The sequence below is a fragment of the Palaemon carinicauda genome, chromosome 21, assembly GCF_036898095.1.
Source record: "Palaemon carinicauda isolate YSFRI2023 chromosome 21, ASM3689809v2, whole genome shotgun sequence".
In the NCBI taxonomy this organism is placed as follows: Eukaryota; Metazoa; Arthropoda; class Malacostraca; order Decapoda; family Palaemonidae; genus Palaemon; species Palaemon carinicauda.
In genome coordinates this window covers 35,831,820-35,854,047 of record NC_090745.1, presented here as the reverse complement: position 1 = coordinate 35,854,047, position 22,228 = coordinate 35,831,820, and the positions used below count along the sequence as shown (strand labels likewise).

Here is a 22,228-nt window from a genome sequence, read left to right as displayed (position 1 = left end):
TAAATATTTTTTCTCAATCGGGCCGAAGCAAAGGTTTACCCACTTGGTGAACAAGGTTCTTGTTACCCAGGCTTTTGCAGTAGCCCTCCACAACACCTGAGGCGTCTCCTTCATCACTTTGTGGGCTTTGAAGGCTCAAGGAGTCTCGTAGTGATACCCCAGCAGGGGCTTTACCTTACAATCCTGCCCTTCATAGGCTTATGCCAGGGTAGCTTCTTTTCTTCTTCCGTGATGAATGATTGACGAGGCCTTTCCTTCCAGAAAAGCCCAGTTTTGTCGCAGTTGAAGACTTGCTGGAGACTGTAGCATTCCTGGACAGTCAACTCGTCGAACGTGCTAAAAAAGGTTTCGGTGGCTTCCGTATCCGATCTTGCAGCCTCCCTATGACCCACCACCGAATAAATGCCAGAGCATCTCTTAAATTTTTCAAACCACCTCCGAGAAGTCGTTGAACTCTGGGGGTGCATACTTCAATGTCCCGTCTCTTGAGTCAGCTTCTGCCTGAGCCTGCATGAGATCACCGAAAATGGTGCTGGCCTTCTGGCAGGTTATCATTTCGGCGATCATGTCTCCAGTGATTTCTTATCCTGAATCCAGACAAGCAGCAGCCTCTCCTTCTCATTGTGAACATGGCTCCTCTTGCTGGAGAAAACAGTCCTGCCCTTAGAAGGTGTTGCTGCTTTGATGGCATGGCTTTATTCCTTTTCAGTATCATTACTATCATATTCTTTCCCGATCACACTTAACCGCATCCCAGCCTCATATTTCTTGATTATTTCCATCTTCGTCTCCATAAAAAGTATCATCCTCTTCTCCCCCTGCACATGACCAATTTTTTTGGGACCCATTGCTAATAAACTGTTGTAATATCGCAACACAATACAGTACAATATTCACGAAAGCAAAATCACAAACAAAAAGTTAATGCATAGGATACCCCAGCCGAAACAAAAGTGGCTGAGGAATGCCAATGTACAAATGCATAATGGGATACAGTATAGTATAAGCTGACCAATAGGAGAGCCGGATCTTATGACGATAACTATCATCTGAGAAGGGAGATAACCAATGGGAGCTTGGGAGGATGGTGGCAAGTTTACGAGCTGGTTGTGCGTGAAATTTAAGATCAGTCTCGGACACAATTGTGTTCTCATACCATATCTCCTTTCGTTGCTCAAAGCATTTTTCGTGATGGGAGTCGTAAATTTTCTTGGGACCCATTGCTAATAAACTGTTGTAATATCGCAACACAATACAGTACAATATTCACGAAAGCAAAATCACAAACAAAAAGTTAATGCATAGGATACCCCAGCCGAAACAAAATGGCTGAGGATTGCCAATGTGCAAATGCATAATGGGATACAGTATAGTATAAGCTGACCAATAGGAGAGCCGGATCTTATGACGATAACTATCATCTGAGAAGGGAGATAACCAATGGGAGCTTGGGAGGATGGTGGCAAGTTTACGAGCTGGTTGTGCGCGAATTTTAAGATCAGTCTCGGACACAATTGTGTTCTCATACCATATCTCCTTTCGTTGCTCAAAGCATTTTTCGTGATGGGAGTCGTAAATTTTCTTGGGACCCATTGCTTATAAACTGTTGTAATATCGCAACACAATACAGTACAATATTCACGAAAGCAAAATCACAAACAAAAAGTTAATGCATAGGATACCCCAGCCGAAACAAAATGGCTGAGGATTGCCAATGTGCAAATGCATAATGGGATACAGTATAGTATAAGCTGACCAATAGGAGAGCCGGATCTTATGGCGATGACTATCATCTGAGAAGGGAGATAACCAATGGGAGCTTGGGAGGATGGTGGCAAGTTTACGAGCTGGTTGTGCGCGAATTTTAAGATCAGTCTCGGACACAATTGTGTTCTCATACCATATCTCCTTTCGTTGCTCAAAGCATTTTTCGTGATGGGAGTCGTAAAATTCTTCATCTTTTTGCAGAGTGAAAATTTTGTTAGCAGATTCTTTTGTGTCGAGAGGTATCACTGTATAATCTCCACACTTTAATCCCAATGGTAGGCAAACTGGGCAGAATGTGGAGTCCTATGTCAAAAAAAAAAAAAATAAAAAATCTACCCCTGGAATCCGAGGGCCAATTTTCTCTACGAGATAGTTTTGTGCGCCAATCTGCGAATATTGACAGTCCTTTTGTTCAAACATTATTGGGTAGCTGGCAAGACCACCACAGCTTCCACAATTGGTTTACAAAAAAGATTGCAATCCCAGCAATGGCGTCCCCTCAAAAAAATCCAGACAGGGAAAAGGGGAGGAGAGGTTAGACAGCAAAATGGGAGAACAAAAAAGATAAAAGTACGGAAGTTATTTTAGTAAGATTACGTATTGTTCATACAAAACTGACCCATGGATTTTAAATGTATACACCTCATGAAGCAATTCCTAGGTGCTTTGAGTGTAGCACTATTCCAACTGTACATATTTACGACTGTCAAGTTTTAGAAGAAAGATATTTATGTTTTGGTAAGAAAAGTATGTCTGACGCTTTATCGGATTCTTTGAGTGTCTCTGTTTTTAAGATGTTAATGTTTTTAAGAGGCATATGTTTTGTAGATAAGATTTAAATTTCTATTGATTACTTATTTGTATCTAATAATTTTTTAACTAATTTTTATTATATGTTTCATTTATATTTATTAGATTGAATATATATACTATTTTTCCCTACCGCATTTATTTTGGCTAGCTCTGTAAGAAGTCATGCTTCACTCTTTAGTCACCCTCTTGATGAGAGAATGCCTTGATGAAGTCATTGAGCTTCAGTACGGCATATCATTCCCGTGTTGAAACGTGTTGACGGGTAAGAGGGCTCTCGAACTTAGGGAAATTGCTCCCCTAGTTCGAATCTAAATTTCTCTCTCTCTCATCTTTTTCTTCCTCTTAATATTGCTTCGACCTTCTCCTAATTTCATAAACGTTCTTTCCTGTTGCTGCCCCAACTCTGTGAGAAAAATTTCCCTCATTATATATGTGCATATATTATGTACATTATATATATATATATATATATATATATATATATATATATATATATATATATATATATATATATATATATATATATATATATATATATATATATATATATACATATATATATATATATATATACATATACAATATATATATATATATATATATACTTATACAATATATATATATATATATATATATATATATATATATATATATATATATATATATATATATATATATATATATATATATATATATATATATATTTCCAATGGGTGGGATGTTTCTACATCCATTGTAGCCCCGGCGTGGATGTTTCTACATCTGTTATTGTTGCCTGCTTCGATGAATGGGAGTTGTCACGGTTAGGAGGTATTTGCATTCAAAGCTATATGTGAGTGTATTGGATGATAACAGCCATCCCGAGGATTGTTTGGACCTTTTTGGTAGAACTATTCTCAAGTGTTGGGTTTTTGGAATCCAGGGGGGTCCAATGCTTGGGGTAGGACCCTCGACTTTTGGCCGGAAAGCCCATCATTACAGATATGGGGAGGATAATTCCCTATTTTCTTGGTCTCAGTCCTAACAGGCGGGTTCAGCTTACACCTGTGCCTCTATATCTGTTTTGGTGCTATCCTTCGTATAGGGTATGGAGTGAACCATCTGGGAAGTATACTCTCATTGTGCCAATAGTGGAGAGTGCAAATTTCCTTTCAAACATGTGATGCCTTAGTATTCTCGAGCAGGTGAATCAAACTCATATTTTTTCTTTCTCAGTACTTATGGATTCTTCAAACAATGGACCCCCAATCCCCTGGATACGCTGACTCTTGCCCCGGTACTGTTGACGACCCCTGGCAAGTCTATTAAGGAAAATTCTATTGATGACCTTGGAACTGGAAAGGACCATTCTACTGATATTCCAAAATTGAGTCATTTTAGTAACACGAGGAAACTTCGAATCCTTCATATTACCCAAATTCCAATAGACACAAATTATGATAACCTATATAAAGCATTTCAGTGCTATGGATGTATAAAAGAAATAAGGATGAAACTTGAAGATGATAAATGGGATTCATAGATATCATACAGTAGTCATGAGGAAGCATTTAAGGAAATAAGTAACATGAATGATATTAAAATTAATAACTTGAATGTAGCGAGAGTGGGGGAAGCTCTATGAGAGAGTAAATGTCAGAAAGAAGCAGTTCCTGAGGGTAGTGTGGTGAGTGTAGCCCTCTTCACACTAACAATTAATGGGATATCCTCAGTCATTCCCCGGGATGTTCTCTCACCATTATTTGTGGATGATCTCTCCATATCATTTGCTGGAACTAGAATGGCAATGGTTGAGAGAAAATTACAACTCTCAATTGACAAAATTATCCAGTGGGCTGATATGAATGGGTTTAAGTTCTCGACTAATAAAACTACTATTTTACATTTCTGTCGTATCCGGGGAGTACATTCAGACCCGGATTTATACATTAAAGCTCAACGTATCCCATTTGTAAGTGAAGCTAAATTCTTAGGATTGATATTTGATTGTAGGCTTACGTGGGTGTCTCACTTAAAAGCGTTAAAAGCTAAATGTCTTGAGGCTCTGAATCTTTTAAAAGTATTGTCCCATACATCATGGGGGCAGACTGCAATACTATTTTGAATTATACAAGCCCTGGACATTTTCCAAAATTAGTTATGGATGGGAAATATACTCTTCAGCCACCCCAAGAAGATTAAAGATGTTAGATTCAATACATCATGCTAGTATTAGATTGTCCACAGGAGCGTTTAGAACTTTGCCTATTACAAGTCTCCTTGTTGATGCTGGAGAATTACCTCTAGACCTTTACCGAAAGTCTTCTATTGTTCGGTATTGGTTTAGGTTGCAAAGACTCTTTAGCCTTTCAGACTGCAAGCCTTGTAAGACACACATCATACTTTGAGGTGCACCCTAAATCTCCTCAACCTTATGGCTTTCGGGTGAAACAATTATTAATCAGTCTGAATATAATTAGAAGTAAGGTGCTTCCTTTTGAGGTATCATCAACACCTCCATGAAAATTACCAGAGGTATCTTTTTGTAAATATTTTATTGGAGTTAAGAAGAATATGACTGACTTAGAGTCCAGGTCTGTTTTTATGGAACATGTTGCAGAACTTTTATATATACTGATGGCTCCAAATCTGATGCTGGCGTTAGATTTGGAGTACATAGTAATGATTTTAATTGTAGAGGTGCACTTCCTTTAACAGCTTCCATATTTACTGCCGATCTGTATGGCATACTAACCGCTATTGAGAAAATAGCGTTGGAGGAGGAGGGTAATTTTAACATTTTTAGTGATGCAAGGAGTGTCTTTCAAGCATTAGAAGTTTTTAATTCTAGTAACCCTCTAGTTTTAAAGATTTTAAAATGGCTTTTTATTATTGGTCAGAGAGGTATAATGGTTCAATTTTGTTGGGTTCCAGCACATATAGGAGTGTCTAGTAATGAGAGGGCAGATTTACTGGCAAAGAATGCTGCATCCGAGTTGCTACCAAGAAGGTATCCTATTCCCTTTAATGATTTCCTACCTAACATCAAGAAATTATTTTGTAATAATTGGCAACATCACTGGGATAGTCTAGATGGCAATAAGATGAGAGAGCAATATAACATGATGCCCCGAAAGTGGGAGACTTCTATTTGGTCACACACGGTTGACACACGAGTTTCTTCTGAAGGGCCAACACCAACCGTATTGCGAAGACTGTTTGGTACCTTTAACAGTGAGGCATTTGTTGACCGAATGCCCCAATTATAATAACTTAGGAGATAAATATCTGTTTGAGGCTCGAGGTGAGGATGGCAGGTTCATCCTGGCCAAGATCCTCGGACATGATGTGTCGTACAATGCTAGTTGCGTTTTTAAATTGATATCAGAAGCAGGTCTTCGTAATGCTATTTAACTTTTATAACATATTTACTTCTAGTGACATTTTTAAATTCATATCAGGAGCAGGACTTCTTAATGGTATTTAACTTTTATAACATATTTACTTCTCTGGTTTTAATTGAATATTCTTTTAATCTTTATTTATAATAAACGATATTGGCGTCAATGACCTTCGATGTCAGGATGCCAGGGAACTTCAAATCAATCAATCTTTCATCAGTCAGCTAAATATCCTCGTAAAAATAAAACTGTCGCTTTCATAAGTAGGATCATAGGACCTATATCAAAGAAGCTCCTCACATCTATGAGTCCCAATTATAACATAGTTTGGTGCTACGTAAGTGGCATATTACACATAATAAAAAAAAATCATAATCTCCTTTAGGAAACTTGTCGCCTTACTTGTAAGACTTCATTATATTTCCACTAGGTTTAGTAGAAATATCGGGAATATTAGGCCTCATTATTTTGATTGTTAAAAATTCTTAGTTCGAGTTTACTGTAGTTTTTAAGGAAGTATTTGGGTACTAACTTTTTTACTATTTAGTCTTATTCCCAATATACAGTAATTCAATGTATTTATACTATTAATTAAATCTATATTCCAGAAGGTTGAAAATTCTTCACCCATTACTTTAACCAAAGATGGAAATGTTCAAATAAGAATTTTAGCCAAACCTGGAGCTAGAGAAAGCAGAGTTACTGGTAAGTTATGTAGTAAAATATTACGTTTTTTTATGATAATTAAACACCCATTTGAATACCTTTATTGCACATCACTTTACAATAGCCTTATATGTACTCCAGCCCCAATTACCAAACCCAAAAGCAAAATAAGAGCTCCTCCCTAGATGTCTCCACATTCAAGCGTCAGACCAAGTACCCTCCATTGGTTGAAGAATCATTTCACTTTGGAATTTGCTTTAACTTTATTGCATTTATTAAATTACCTTTAACTTTTCATGAAAGTGCCTTTATTTTATCAATATTTTAGATCCTTCGTTTATAACTGAGGCGAATATCAACAAAATGATGCCCCTATACTAATGCAGTATAGTAAGATCATAATATAGGACATAAAAACACACTTTATATCAGGGAAACATAATTATGACCAGAAAGAATATTGAAAGATATGCAGTTGAATAATAGAAAATAGTAAAGATAAATACAATTCCTTACCTTTACTACTCTGGTTGAGTTTGCAACACGTGGTTATTTATAATGAACTGTTATCATAAATGAATTACCTCTGGATATACATTCCTAAAGGTAGAATTTTATATTAAATGCCATTGGTGTTGATATTTACATAGATGAAAATCACGAGTGTTAGTGATATTTATTCATCATAAATAACCATGTTTTGCCAACTCACTAATCAGCTATCATGGTAGAGATGGGTTTATTTCAAGCTTAAGGACAGATAACAAAATTTGATAGGAATATGCACGTTGGACTTGTAATAAACTTATATATCTCTTGATAGCTCGATTGGTAGAGTCCATGCAGCCACGGTTACGGCTAAGAGCCAAAGATTCGAATCTTTGCCCTGCCAGAAACTGTTATCATAAATGAATTTCCAGTGAAGATACATTCCCAAAAGTAGAATTCGATATCAAATGCTATTGGGGGTGATATTTACATTGATTAAAATCATGAGTGTTAGTGATATATAATCATCATTAATAACCACATTGCAAACCCACTAATCAGCTATCCTGGTGAAGATGGGTTTATTTCAAGTCTAAGAACAGATAACTGAATTGGCAGGAATATGTATGGTGGACTTGTGATAAACTTATATCTCTCTTGATAGCTCGATTGGTAGAGTCCCTGCAGGCATGGTTTCGGCTAAGTGGCACAGGTTTAAATCTTCGCCCAGCCAGAAACTGTTATTATAAATGAATATCCAGGGCTATACATTCCCAAAGGTAGAATTTGATATTGAATGCCATTGTGGTTAATATTTATATTGATTAAAATAACAAGTGTTAGTGATATACTATATATTCATCATAAGAAACCACATGTTGCAAACTTACCAATCAGCTATCATGGTGGCGATGGTTTTATTTTAAATTTAAGAACAGATAACTGAATTTGACAGGAATACATACGGTAAACTTGTAATAAATCTTTATCTCTTGATAGCTCGATTACTAGTCTCTGCGGGCATACTTTCTGCTAAGAGTCATAAGTTTGAATTTTTTTTTCCAGCCAGAAAATGGTATCATAAATGAATTTCCAGTGGATATACATTCTCAAAGGTAGCATATGATATTAAATGCCATTGTGTTTGACACACATATACACACACTGCCAGCCCTTGCTTTTGATGGATGTTAGGTAATAGAGTCAGGTGTAAAAAGCGAGAATCCACGAATACGTGCTGCCCTAGGGTGGTCAACTCATAACCTACTAACTCACTAACCATTAGTTACGCATGGTTGACTAAAGCCGGCTATACACACAGAGGACTGACCATAAGGTTTGTCCTGCTGGATTGGAGCAGCACTACTGTCCTGTGAAAAATACACACACATACTACAGACTACCCTGCTTAGTTCAAGAGGATTGGGCACCCAGAATTTAGGCCTACATGGTTACATTTTTGGTACTTGTTAACCAAATTTGGTACATTACAGGGTAACAAGTAAAATTTATAGCCTACATCTAATTTTGAAAATGACAAATTTTGGTACTTTTTACTTTATTTTTCCTTTACTTGATATAAATCTATGAAATCCAACTTGAAATGATATGAAAGAACATGATAGGCATTCTCTGTCAGCTTCTACATGGTGGTGATTTGTCCATTACGGTGTTAATGTACTTATTTATCTTGAAGTCATTATAGGACTACCTTTTCTGTTTATACCTCAATCCGAGAGTCCAAGATGCATTCCAACAGCTGTCTGACAACATCGATGTGTATGCCTTTCCTCCCTTCTTCCTGATGAGAAGGGTGCTCAACAAAACCAGAGCATCCAACAATCTATCCATGACTCTCATAGCTCCACTATATCATCACTCAGAGTAGGTCCTAGACCTTCTGCAGCCCCTAACGGAGATCCCCAGACAACTCCCTCCACGCCATGATCTGCCCAAACAGCCACAGTTGATTATCTTCCACAAAGCAGTAGCTTCTCTTCATCTTCATGCCTGGATACTATCCAACATCTCTTGCAGAGAGGCTTTTCACAACAAGTTGAGAGAAGCATCTCTGGATACCTGCGAAGATCTTCTGCTCCAGTCTACCAGGCCAATGGGAGTGTATTCTGCGGTTGGTGTCGGGGAAGGGTTATCTCTCCCCTCGATGCCATTATTCCAACAAAGCGGAGTTCCTTGTTTACCTTCGGGAGGAAAAACTTCTTCCTGGTCTTGGCGGTGAAAGGCTACTTCTCAGCCTACAGCCTTGCCTTTAGGCTGAAAGGTGATCTTTCCTCTTCGTTGGAGTTGTCTCTCCTCATAGGAAGCTATGGGCTTATTTGCCCCCAGTTGGAATATGGTTTGCATCCTTCAGTCTCTGAAGAATGCTCTCTACGAACTACTGTAATACACCAGGCAACATATCGCCACCTCGTTTTTAAGGTGTTCCTGCTCGCTTTGGCTACAGCTAAGAGAGTCAGCGAACTTCATGGTCTATCATACTACATCGGCCATTCATTGCGATGGTGGGAGTTAACACTCAGCTTCATCTCTGAGTTTATCGCTAAGACTAGATTCGGGCCCTTTTGGATTGGGAATCTTCGTTCTGTTATTGATGACCCAGATCAACTGTTTCTTTGCCCTGTGAGGAGTTCAAGGTATTACCTTAAACACACCAAAGCAGCTCTTCCCCTAGTGTCAGCGCTCTTCATCAGCACGGGGAAGTTTAAGAGGAGGGTTGCAGAGAACACCGTGGATTTGCAGGGTCATTGACCATGCATTGAATCCCTACCCTCCTTCTGCTCGTCAACCTAGAGCTCATGGTGTCTGGGACATCAGTACATCCCTAGCATTTAAAAGATATTACTTTGTAATGCAGCTACTGCAAGCTGGTGTGTGGAAGCATCAGATGACCTTCACCGCACACTGCCTGCAGGATGTGACCCACAGGAGCATGGAAACCTTCTCCATTGGTCCTGTGGAGGCTGCACAACAAGTGGTTTGAAATGGCTCAGGCTCCTTGATGGACAAGTAGCAGATGGCTGAGGGCATAGGTTACCCGGGATTAGTCCGGGATGAATGTATAAGAATGATTGGCTCTTTCTTGCATCTTCGCCTCCCTTGGGGAACAGCACTCATGGGTCCTCTTCAAGCTGGCCTCATGTATCTGCAGGTAATAACCCTTTCCCTTGTGTAACTTAGTATAGAAATAATACTTGTTACTTCTCCATGCTCCCCACGAGATTTGTATTGGGTAACATCTATGTTTGATCCTAAAGATTCCTATTTATCATAGAGAAATCTTACCTAGACAGTCATATTGCTAGTATCACAAGCACACAGGTAGCTCAAGCCACTATTCGTGCATTGCACAAAGTTTTAGCGAGGTGTCAGGGTTTCTCTCAGTTATGTGCCAAGCCCGTATAAGAAAACCCAGAGTCAAAGGCCAAGCCAGTTGGTTTGGACTTCCACCCTCCTAATGGGGGAGTCATCCCTATAAATAGCTTAGGGTTTGTATTAGTGTCGGAACAAATGACAAATTTGAAAGTAAATTTTATGTTTCCCAATGATTTTTAAAATTTGGCATAGATAAGTTTTTAGCAGCAAACTATCAACCAATTGCATTGATACCTTGTTTATATATGGTTATGGAGAAGATGGTCACTGCAAGACTAATGTGGTACCCGAAGAAGAAAGGTATTCTATCACCTATCCAGTGTGGTTTTAGGATAATGTACTCAATGACTGATGTGCTTTTTTTACTTGAGTCCTCTATTTGTAGTGCATTTGCTTCCAAACAGTGGGATGAAACCATCTTTCTTATCTTGAAAAAGTATATGATACTGCATGAAGACATGGTATACTTAAAAACATTCATAACATGGCATTGAGAGGTGAGCTACCAATGTTCATTCAAATCAGAAAGGGTGAAACAGTGTCAGAGAGCCTTTTAGAACTTCATGTATCCCAAGTCTCATTGTTGGCCCCGGACAATTACCTATACAACTTTACCAAAGTTCTTTTCTATAGATTGGTATTAGCTTAGGTTGCAAAAGCTTCTGATTATTTAGCCTTTCTGACTGCAAACCTTGTAAGGCATTGTAAGTATTATGAGTTGCACCCAAAATCTCTTCAACCTTATGGGTTTTGGGTAAAACAATTTTGATATCACTAGAAATGAAGTTCTCTAATTAGAATGGCACCAACTCTCCTAACGAGAGAATGAATTAACTTAGTCATTGGTCTTCAGCACAGAATAGCTTTTCAGTGTTGAAGCCCTCTGATGCACAGCAGGGCTCTCAAACTTGTGGAAAGTTGTCTACCAGTTTGACTCTAAATTTCAGTTTTTAGTCTATAACGACGTCTCAATGTTCCTCCAACCTCGTCCTTATTTTCACTACTTTCTTTAAATGGAAGTTCCTCATTGGCAGCTTCTACTTGGGATATTTTTTTCAGTGATATACCAGAGAAAATTTTACCTTAGAGGTATCAACAGAGTTCTGACCTCCAGAGCGAATATCCTGAGAGAGATCGTTCATAAATTAGGGACGTGTTAATAACAAGCCATGGTTATCCTTCCCCAATTAGAGTTAACCTTGTCTCAAAGGATAAGGTAGAGGGTAGGATACGTGGGCAAGTGATCCGTTACAACCCCCAATCTCAATGTGCTATAACTAACATTATCCTGTTGAACCATTCCCTCTTCGCAGCGACATCTTTGATGATAGCTTGGAGAGTTTCTTCCTGTTTTCCTTGACTTTTTGAGCGATTTTCGATCATGGATGCTTTGGCTTCTCTCTCATCGACTAAGTTGTGTACCCTCCCATTTGTGTGTTGGAGAATTTTGCATCTCCACCCTTTGTATCTTTAGTTTCATATGCTTTATTGTTTTGTAGCCATCATGCGGTCGGTGATATCATAACATGTTACCAAATCGCTCAAAAACGCTTAGTTAATTAGTCATATTGTTGCAGCAGTATATTCTACATTATTCTTTTACAGTGGGGTATGATTATGGGTATCCCACCTCCCCTTTTTGGTGTTTGCTTGTGTGTTTTTTATCAGCATTAACTTAGGCTATGCCTGATAAATTTTCACTTATGCACCATCCCCATCTATCACCTAACCTTTCTGGTTTAGTGAGGCTGACTATGCTGTCAACTTGTCACGCCGGGGAGCTGCAGTTTTAAAGGTCTCTCTCGGAGTTGGATAGTGCTTTCAGTTGTCCTAGGGTGACTGTTTTTTTCACTTTCCACTTACTTAACCTATATGTGTGGTAAGGCGGCACAGGTCTTGAGAACTTATTCCCTGCGTCTACTTATGTTTACCCATTGTGTTGCCTTAACCATTCTTAGGCTTCCCTCTTAGTCTTCAGTAGGCTATGCCTGGTTGTGATTACTTGTTATCTGTGCCCTATCACTGCAGACTCCATGGAACACTTTCTGTTCTAATGTTGCAGTTGGGCATTTGTGTCATGCTGCCTCATCAATTTCTGTGTCTCCCATCACCCCCCTTTTTTCCCTTACCCTTGTGCCTGTTAGTGTGCCTACTTGCTGTGGAAATTTTTTCCCATCCCTGTCTATTCCCATGGCGGCTGAAGTATGATTTGTCTCCATCCTTGGACAGGATACCTTGAAGGCTATCTTTCTTGGTCCTGGGTAGGCGAGATTTTCTCCTTCCCTGGACTAAATCTCTCTGCTGCCTTAGAGACCACCCTTGGGTGTTTTCTCTGCCCGTTCCCCTTCCTAGTTAGGCCATGACCTGACTGTACTGGGGACTATGTTCCTCTTGTTTAGTCATCTTACTAAAGCTTTTGAGTTTTCCCTCACCCGCTAGGTAGGCTAGGCTTGCCTAGACAGTTCTCCATATGGCCTAACCCTATCTAGGCTTAAAGTTAGTACCCTTCGGGTCCTCCTCTGATGCCTTGGCAGTTACCTGTTCTGTGTCTGAAGGTTCCCTTCCTGTGCTATGTCCCTCTTGCTGTGGAGTCTTGACTCCCCTGCCTGGTTAGCCTATTTAGGCAGAAGTGTCACCTTCTGTCTCTGCTTCCAGTCTTGTCAGCCTGAGTTCTTCTAGTACTGGCTATGTGTTAGCCATGGGTCTTTCCCTCTGGTGCCTTAGCTGCAGCCTTAGACTAGTCATCTGCTCTTTCGTATCCTCCCCCATATCTGAGGGACATTGTCTCGTTTAGTTGACAGGACATCCTTTGAATTTCCAATTCTTAGCATCCTGGCCATCTTGTACAGCTCTCATTATCTTACGGTCTAAAACCCCCTCTTTTCAAAAGTTAATGATAATGATCAGGTTTTGGCAGGTCCTTTCTTTCCTGTATGTCCCCTGAGTGTGAATCCTCCCTATGGGTTTGTTCATTCTCTTACTGTTGACTTTACAATGCCCCTTATCTCCCTTCTCTGGAACTGAAGGACCTCCTCTTTCCCAAGGCTGCAGTGACCTCTGTGTTTGGTCACCAGTTACCAACGGTTCAACTCCCACTGGTACCAGCAGATCCTGAGGGTGATGAAGTTCGGGATGCTCAGCAAGTCATGAGCCTGTACACCACCAACAACACGTTGACAACTTCTTCTAGGTCGTCAAAGAGGGAGAGGATCCTGCCGACCACGGAAGCCCCTGAAGAGTCTTTGGATGTACAGTACATCGGGTGAGTATAGTTCCCAGTGCTTCTTTAGTTCGTTCCCCCATCCCTACTGCTCAAGCCTCAGCTTACACTTTGTTCCTTCGTTACACAAACCTTCATTTCCTAATTACTCGGAACGTACGGTGTCCATTAAAGCTTTCATGGAAAACCTAACCATCAAACATGAACGTTCTTAAGCGGACCTCATAGCGAGGATAGAAGCTTTACAAAAGGTACCTGCTTCTAAGGCTCCCTACCAGAATGTGCAGTTAAGAAACCTTGGTGTTATGCTGAGCATATGGCCTTAAGTGAAGGGTGCTTCCACATCAGAGAGGGTTTGTGTTCCTAGCCAGTCTCGGACTTGGAATTCTTCCCATCGATCGATAGTTATCCTTACTGCTACGTAAGGCTTAACTCAAAAGCGTCAATTAGGGATGATACGATCCCTAAAGAAACTCATTCTGGACCATAGTAAAGCTCAGTGTCTTTTGGTTAAGGACTGCATACGGCCAAATTCACTAATACCCAACTTTCTGCTTTTGGCAGGAAGCAAGCTACCTTTGTAGCCCCCAAGAATACTGTCTTCCCTATCGCCTCTTAAAGTTTAGAGGCTGTAAAGAAGCCGTAGTGGAAGGTAGACTATTACCAGTGCTAGAGGAGTGCAAACCTTTCTTCCTAGCGCTTTCTTTTGGTTCGGAGAGTTGGGAGGATGTCCAACATATCTTTACTGTTGGAAAACTAGATAAAGACATCAGAGGCAAGCAGTTTAATGAGAAACTGCCTAGATTTCCCGAATCCCTATCAAGGAAAGAATTGGAAGCCAAAGAGAGACTATCTGCCTCTTCATCCTTCCAATCTTATCTAGAGATGCTTATTGGGAACTATTCCAAATCTGATCAAGATCTTCCTTGTCTTGGCAAAGACTAGCCCAACCATATTTCATAATGATGTCCATGCTTTCTTCCTAGCCAGGAGAGCATGTAAAGAACACGTACTAGCCACTACTACTATCAGGCATGAACCTAGAAAACTAATCGACTCCAATATCTGGGGGGAAAGATCTCTTCCTCGAGGAATTGGTTAAGGAAGTCATGGACAAGGTGGCTTAGGAGAATAAGAGCCTTATATACAAGTGGGGTATGTCCTCTAAACGGACCCCCCAGATGCTGAAGCCTTGATGAGGATGGGGCGCTTAGGGATTAGCAGCTGGGCTCTAATGAACAGTAGGAACTACTTTCCCACTGGACCTCGGTGCTCAACTGTTAATCCAACTAAATCAATCAGCACTTTCTCTTTTCCTTTTGGTTATTTCTTTTATTCTCCAATCTCTTCCTTTTGGGCTTAAACGTGTTGATGACTTTGGCTTGTTTGATTATACTTTGGCTGCTTCTTTGGATTTGGTACTGTGTGGGATGGACGGCATTCCATCTCAACCTGTGCCAATTTAGACGCCATCACCCTCTGGCAGACCCCATTGGGTGCAGACCAAGTCTGTTAAGAATCGGGCTCCAGTGATCCGGTTGTAAGTCACCCATATTTACGGGTAATGGGTGACACCAGGCATTGGAGTCGCCGGTGGGAGGGACTAACCACCCCCACTGACTAGTGTACTCTCACCTAAAGAGAGGCAGCCCCTTTCTAACAGAGGACTGGTCCCTGCTGAAGCCTCTTCATGTGTTGGGCCACATGGGATAGAGAGTCCAAATTTCCACTGAACAGGAGCATAAGGAGTTGGAACATGCCTTTGGGTAGATTCTAGCTGACCATAAACAAGCTTTCTGGTCCTGGTACTACTTCCCAGGAATGGGAGGAAATGGTCCTAGACCAACTGTTTGGGATCCAGAGACCCCCTAAGACCAGTGCAGTATTGCCATGGTCGAAAGGACTGACAGCAGCCAGGAGGAAATCTATCTCTCAGATAGCAGGAACTTCTACTTCCTTGAGAGCAGGTTCCTCCTCAAGATCTCTCCCACTTCGTTTCGTACTCCAAATGAAGTACTACGAGATCGGAAACAAACCCCACTCGACCCCTCAGTAGAGTCTCCTACTAGGGGACTTCTGATTCAGACTCTCTCTTCGCTGAGAGCTTTGCTTTCGGCAGCTGGGCTCCTCAACATAGAAAGAGGTGCGAAAAGTACGTCGTGCAGGCTGCTCCATGGCTTGAACTATGATTTGGGGTCGTTAGGCCGTATTGTGCGTCCGAGAATCTGTCTGAGGAGTCTGTTCGCTGGAGTTCCTATCACACCCCGCAGTCAACTTATGGGCAAATGCCACCCTCAAGCAGCTGGATACCATGACCAGAAGATTTCACAATTAGGTGCCAAAGGTGTGAGTAACAGGCTTGAGGAATGCAATACTCGAGGGATCCTCACTCTTCATCCCAAAAGCCATGGAGAGGGCAGCTGACAAGTGGAGAAAATCCTCCAAGGATTCTCTCCTCCACAGGGACATGACTTCCCGGTCTTGCGGAAGGACTTCTCAACCTTCCAGGAATCAACCCAGCACCTCTAAGCCCTTGACTTCCAGGTTCTTTGGACCATCTAAGGTGTCTAAATGTCCTTTTCAGTCCAAAGAGCAGAAAGAGAATAAGTCCTTCAGAGGAAAGAAAGGGGGTAAAGGGAATAGCCGACGTGGCAGCTTCCGCTAGGGAGGGCAATCCTCATCACCGACCACCAGTGGGAGGATACGTACAACGCCTCTGGCAGAGGTGGCAACATCACGGGGTGGATCCCTGGACAGTCGAGGTGATTGGCGTAGGGTATCACATCCTGTCCATTCAATCTCTCCTTCCTCTGTCACGGGAACCAATTACGGAGCTAGCCCTCCAGGCTGAAATCATGACCATGCCGCCGAAGGGCGCTCTCCAAGAGATCTGGGATGGGTCTCCGGGCTTCTACAGTCGAGTTCTTTCTTAGGAAAAAGGCGTCTGGAGGCCGGAGACCAGTCATAGATCTCTTGCCCCTGAACAAGTTTATTCAACAAACTCTATTCAGAATAGAGACGGCAGACACGGTCATCCAGGCTGTAAGACCAAGGACTTCATGTGCCTATTGGATCTCCAGAACGTATACTTCTACATCCCAATCCATCCGTCTCCAAGGAAGTACTCGGTTTCATACACGAGAACAAATGATACCAATTCAAAGTTCTCTGTTTCGGTCTCGTGATAGCATCTCAGGTCTTCATCAAGGTGTTCGCCGTAGTGTTATCACAAGAATGGCATTTATCTCCAAAGATACCTTGGCGATTGGATGATTCTAGCAGACTCGGAGATGACCCTTCTTCATCACCGAGACATGCTTCTATTTTTGTCAGGATCTGGCAATCATGATGATTCTCGTAAAGTCATCACTGCTTCCATCCCAGAGACTGGTTTATCTCAGTATGATTATAGACTCCAACTGACAGAAAGTCTTTACATCAGACGACAGAGTACACTGGCTGAGAGAAGTGGCAAGACCCTTCCTCATATGGGAAGATATACAGGCCCGACAGTGGTTACGTCTCCTATGTCCCTCAGGATCAGATCCCTACAATGGCAGCTGAAGTCCATGTGGAACCAACACTCCGACTCTCCAGACATTCTAATTCCTATTACACAAGACCAAGTGACGTACCTGCTATGGTGGGTGATGGATGAAAACCTCTGAAAAGGACAGGATCATCTCAACCCCCCTCGGACTATGGTGGGTGACTGATGAAAACCTCGGCAAAGGACAGGATCTTCTTGTCCATCCTCCGGACTTGTTGCTCTACACAGATGCATCAAAAAAAGAATGGGGCCCACTTGCTGCATCACATGGTCTCAGGCCTATGGTCCTAGTCCGAAATGTACCTGCACATAAAACTCTTGGAAATGGGAGCAGTCTTTCTAGCTCTCCATCACTTCCATCAGTTTCTGGCAGGCCACTCTGTGGTGTTGATGAGCAGCAACACTACAGGTGTGGCTTACATACAAAAAAACAAGGCAGTACCTCTTCCCAGCCCCTATGCCATCTTGCAGTAGAGATTCTACGATGGTCAGTAGAACATTCGGAGTCCCTATCAGCTCCCTTCATTACGGGCAAGAGGAATGCCCTCGCAGACAATCTGAGCAGAGCAACTCAGATAGTGGGCTCCGAGTGGTCTTTGAATCCTCTAATAGCCAACAAAGTCCTGACTTTGTAGAGTTCCCCAATAGTGGACCTGTTTGCAACGCCCCTGAACTTCAGACTCTCACCTTACTGCTCTCTAGTCCCAGACCCTCAAGCTCTATGGCAGGATGCATTCCAACAACGGTGGAACAACACTAATGTGTACGCATTTCCCCCATTTTTTCTGATGAGGAGAAAGCTCACACAACCAGAGCATACAACAACTTAACAATGACCCTCATTGCTCAGCTATGGAATCATAAAAAATGATTCCCAGATCTTCTGCATCTTCTAGTATATCTCCCAAGAGAACTACCTCCACGACCAGATCTACTCAAACAACCACACGCGAACATCGTTCAAAAGGCTGTCCTGTCTCTTTGGCTTCATGCCTGGCGACACTCTTGCATCTCCTCTCTCAGATTGGCTTTATGCTACAGGTTGCAAAAAGAATGTCTGGTTACTTGCAAAATTCATATGCCTCCATATACCAGGCAAAGTGGACAGTTTTTTTTTATTGTTGGTGTTGGGGAAAGGATATCTCTCCACTTGATGCCATTATTCCAGTAATAGCTGAGTTTCTTGTATACCTTGGGATGGAAAAACTCCTTTCGGTTTCTGCGATGAAAGGCTATCGCTCAGCTTCAAGCCTCACGTTTAGATTTAAGGGAGTAGAGCTTTCCTCTTCGTTGGAGCTTTCCTTACTCATATAGTGTTATAAGATTACCTGCCCCCAGTTAGAGATAAGACTTCCTCCTTGGAACGTGGTTCGCGTTTTGAGATCCTTAGAAGAACCTCCCTACGAATCATTACGCCTTGCAACAGATCGCAGTCTCACTTTGAAGACGGCGTTCCTACTTGCTTTAGCTTCAACAAAGAGAGTTAGTGAACTTCATGGTCTCTCATACGACATCGCTCATTCAAGGGGATGGAGGGAGGTGACACTCGGCTTCATCCCTGAGTTCATTCAAGACTCAAAATCCGGGGGTACTGGACCCTAGATTTGGGTCCTTTCAGATTAAGTCTACGTTCTGTAACTAATGTCCTAGATCAATTGTTACTATGTCCCAATAAGGAGTTTGAGATATCTTAAATGCACTGCAGCAACTCACTCCCGACTAACATCCTTATTTGCCAGTTCAGGTAGGGTTAAGAGGAGGGTTACTTGAAACACCATTTCAGATTGGATAAGCAAGGTCATAGACGGTGCTCTCTATCCTATCCCTCCTCCAGCTCGAAGACCTAGAACTCATGATATCATGGGTATCAATACGTCCCTGGTATTCAAACATAATTACTTCGTGTTGCGGGTGTGTGGAAGCGTCAGACGACCTTCCCGCCCACTATCTCCAAAGACGTGACCCACAGGAGACTCGATACATTTACTATCGGCCCTATAGTGGCTGAACAACAAGTGGTTTAAAAATACATTGGGCTCCTTGTTGGGCAAGTAGCAGATGGTTGAGGGTATTGGTTACCTGGGTTAAGACTGAGATGAATGAAGGTATATCTGGCTTTTTCCTTTCTTCATCTACCCCTCTTTTTGGGTACAGCGCCATGGATCCCTCTGCAAGCTGGCTTCAACCTCTGCAGGTAATAATCATTTCCCTTGTGTAACCTAGTATACTTTTAACTTGATATAGGCCTAATTGTACATGTCCATGATGCTTCCTGTGAGGTAGACATTGGGAAACATCTATATTTTTTGTGTAAGACTCCTATTTAAACTCTGAACTTTCTTACCTAGACATTTATATGCTGTCTCTCACAACTACTTGTATTGCTGAGGCCACCATCATTCTCACTTCATATTAATAACTGAGGTGGCTAGGTTTCCCTCGATTACAGTCTAATATTGTACTAGACAAACCCTGGTCAATGACTAAGTCAGTGGTCAGAGTTACCACCCGCATAAGGGTGAGTCATCCACTTGAATAACGTAAGGTGTGTTAGTGTGGGAGCTAATAACAAATTCAGAGAGAATCTGTATTTTTCCTTAACTAATAGAAACCTGGAGTTATTTATATAAATTGTCCTGCCATCACCTGCCCCCCGATAAGTCCTGCCTGCAATAAAAAAGTGACGTAGTTCACCAATGTGCGAGTAGATATAGATGGATGAGTACCCCACAGACACCTCTTACCTACCCACTACAGTGGTTAGGGAGGGTGCCACCTCCAACTTTTAGTCTAAGGGCTACCTTCCATCTTTAGTGAAAGTATATCCACATAAATAACTCCAGGTTTGTATTAGTTAGGGGAAATTACAAATTATCTCCAAATATGTCATATTTTCAGCCCAATTATATGGCATACTAACCGTTAAAAGATGTGGACAGTTATACCATTTTTATTGATGCAAGGAGTGTCTTACAAGCTTTAGAGGCTTTTAATTCCAGTAACCCTATAGTTTTAAAAACTTTAGAGGGGCTTTTTATTATTGGGCTGATAGGTATAACAATTAAATTTTGCTGGGTTCCAGCACACGTACATGTGGCTGGAAAGGAGAAAACAGATTTACTAGCAAAGAATGCTGCAGCTGAGTTGCTACCAAGAAGGTATCCCATTCTCTGTAACGAATTTTTACCTAGCATTAGGAATTTAATTTTTGATAATTTGCATCAGCATTGGAATATTTTAGTTGCAAATAAGATGAGAGAAATAACGAATGTATTATCTCCTTGAAGCTATGATATGATGCCCTAAAGTGGGAGACTACTCTTTGTCATCTCCACATTGGTCACACTCGGTTGACACACGAGTTTCTGTTGACTGGCCAACGCCAGCCATATTGCAGCGACTGTTTGGTGCCCTTGACAGTGAGGCATTTGTTGATCAAATGCCCCACTTATAGCTCCTAAAGAATTAGATATCTGTTTGAGGCTCAAGGTGAGGATGGCAAGCTCATCCTTGCCAAGATTCTTGGGCTGGATGCATTGTACTATTCCAACTGTATTTTTAGATTTCTTTCCCAATCAGATCTTATAAAACCTATTTAAATTCTATAAGGACATCGTGGTTTTTATGATTTTAAATTGAATACTCTTTATTCTTCATAACAAATGATATTGGCGTCAATGACCTTCGATATCAGGATACCAGAGGATTCTAGATCAATCAATCAATCGATCGGAGAAAATAAGTCCACTCTCATTGCATAGTGAAGCATCAGTATTTACATTTGAAATATTCATATTTAGCAATTGACTTTATTAAAACAAATGAAGATATTGTGTATCATGAATTTGTCATTTATACTGTTTCAAGAAGTGCCCTAGAATACCTAAAAGATTATGTGTATAAGAACCAGCTGGTATTGCAAATTAAAGAGCTCTTTAACAAATTCCATTCTCACGGGTTAAATATTTGAATATGTTGGATACCATCTGATGCTGCGGTTGTTGGTAAGGAAAAGACTGATGCTGCTGCTAAGTCAGCAACATACTTACCACAAAAGGACATTAAACTACCCATTAAAGATTATATAAGCATCATGAAGCCTTTCATAATAGCCAGGTAGAAAATAATCCTTAATTATGAATCTGACAATTTTGAATTAAAAGAAATAAAGCTAATTGTGTCTCCATGGGAATCATCAAAACAGAAAGATAAAAGGACAGAATAGACATAGCAAGATTGCGAATTGGTCATACAAAATTGACGCATGGATTTTTAATGTGCACTCCTCATGAAACAGTTCCATTATGCAGTGTGTGATAGTATTTTAACTGTAAAACATTCTTTACGACTGCTAAGTTTTAAAAGAGAAAGATATTTATGTTGTGTTAAAAATTTATTTTTTTATTTTTTTGACGTTTTATTGGATTCTGAGTTTCCCTTTTTGAAGATTTTGAATTTTTTTAGAAATATTGGTTTCATAGATATGACTCAAATTTTTATTTATAATTTTTTATCATAGTTTATTTCTTATATTTATTGTTTATTTTTTTCATCTATTAGATTTAATATTATATGATATTTTTCACTCCTGAATTAGTATGGGCCAGCTATGTAAGAATAGCGTTTGACTCATTGGACTGATAAAACTACAATCCAACCAAATTAACTGCACACCTTACCGTTTTATCGATTCATCTAATTTCTAGGTGGTTAAAAAAAATATCTGTTGAATAACTGGACAACTTGAAGATTCATGGATTTGACCTAGGTTCTATGCATACCTGTGTTGTAATAAAGGATGCTTAATTCCAAGAGATGAATAGGATATTGACCATCATGAAGTCCAAAAGTGAAATAAGTTCAATACAGGTTTATACATTATCACTACAAGAGTAATTTTATTACTCATGTCAACAGGGATATGGAGGTAATTGACCACTTACTTTAGCT

At 40.7% G+C, this 22,228-nt stretch overlaps 1 protein-coding gene across 1 annotated transcript in view; it reads left to right on the top strand.

Moving 5' to 3' along the window:
- LOC137614662 (UPF0235 protein C15orf40 homolog) overlaps nucleotides 1–22,228 on the top strand; it is a 271,475-nt gene that overhangs the window by 203,534 nt on the left and 45,713 nt on the right. Inside the window, exon 3 of the mRNA XM_068344354.1 lies at nucleotides 6,569–6,665. Within this exon, the coding sequence (XP_068200455.1) occupies nucleotides 6,569–6,665 (97 nt within the window). The remainder of the gene's footprint in view (nucleotides 1–6,568; nucleotides 6,666–22,228) is intronic.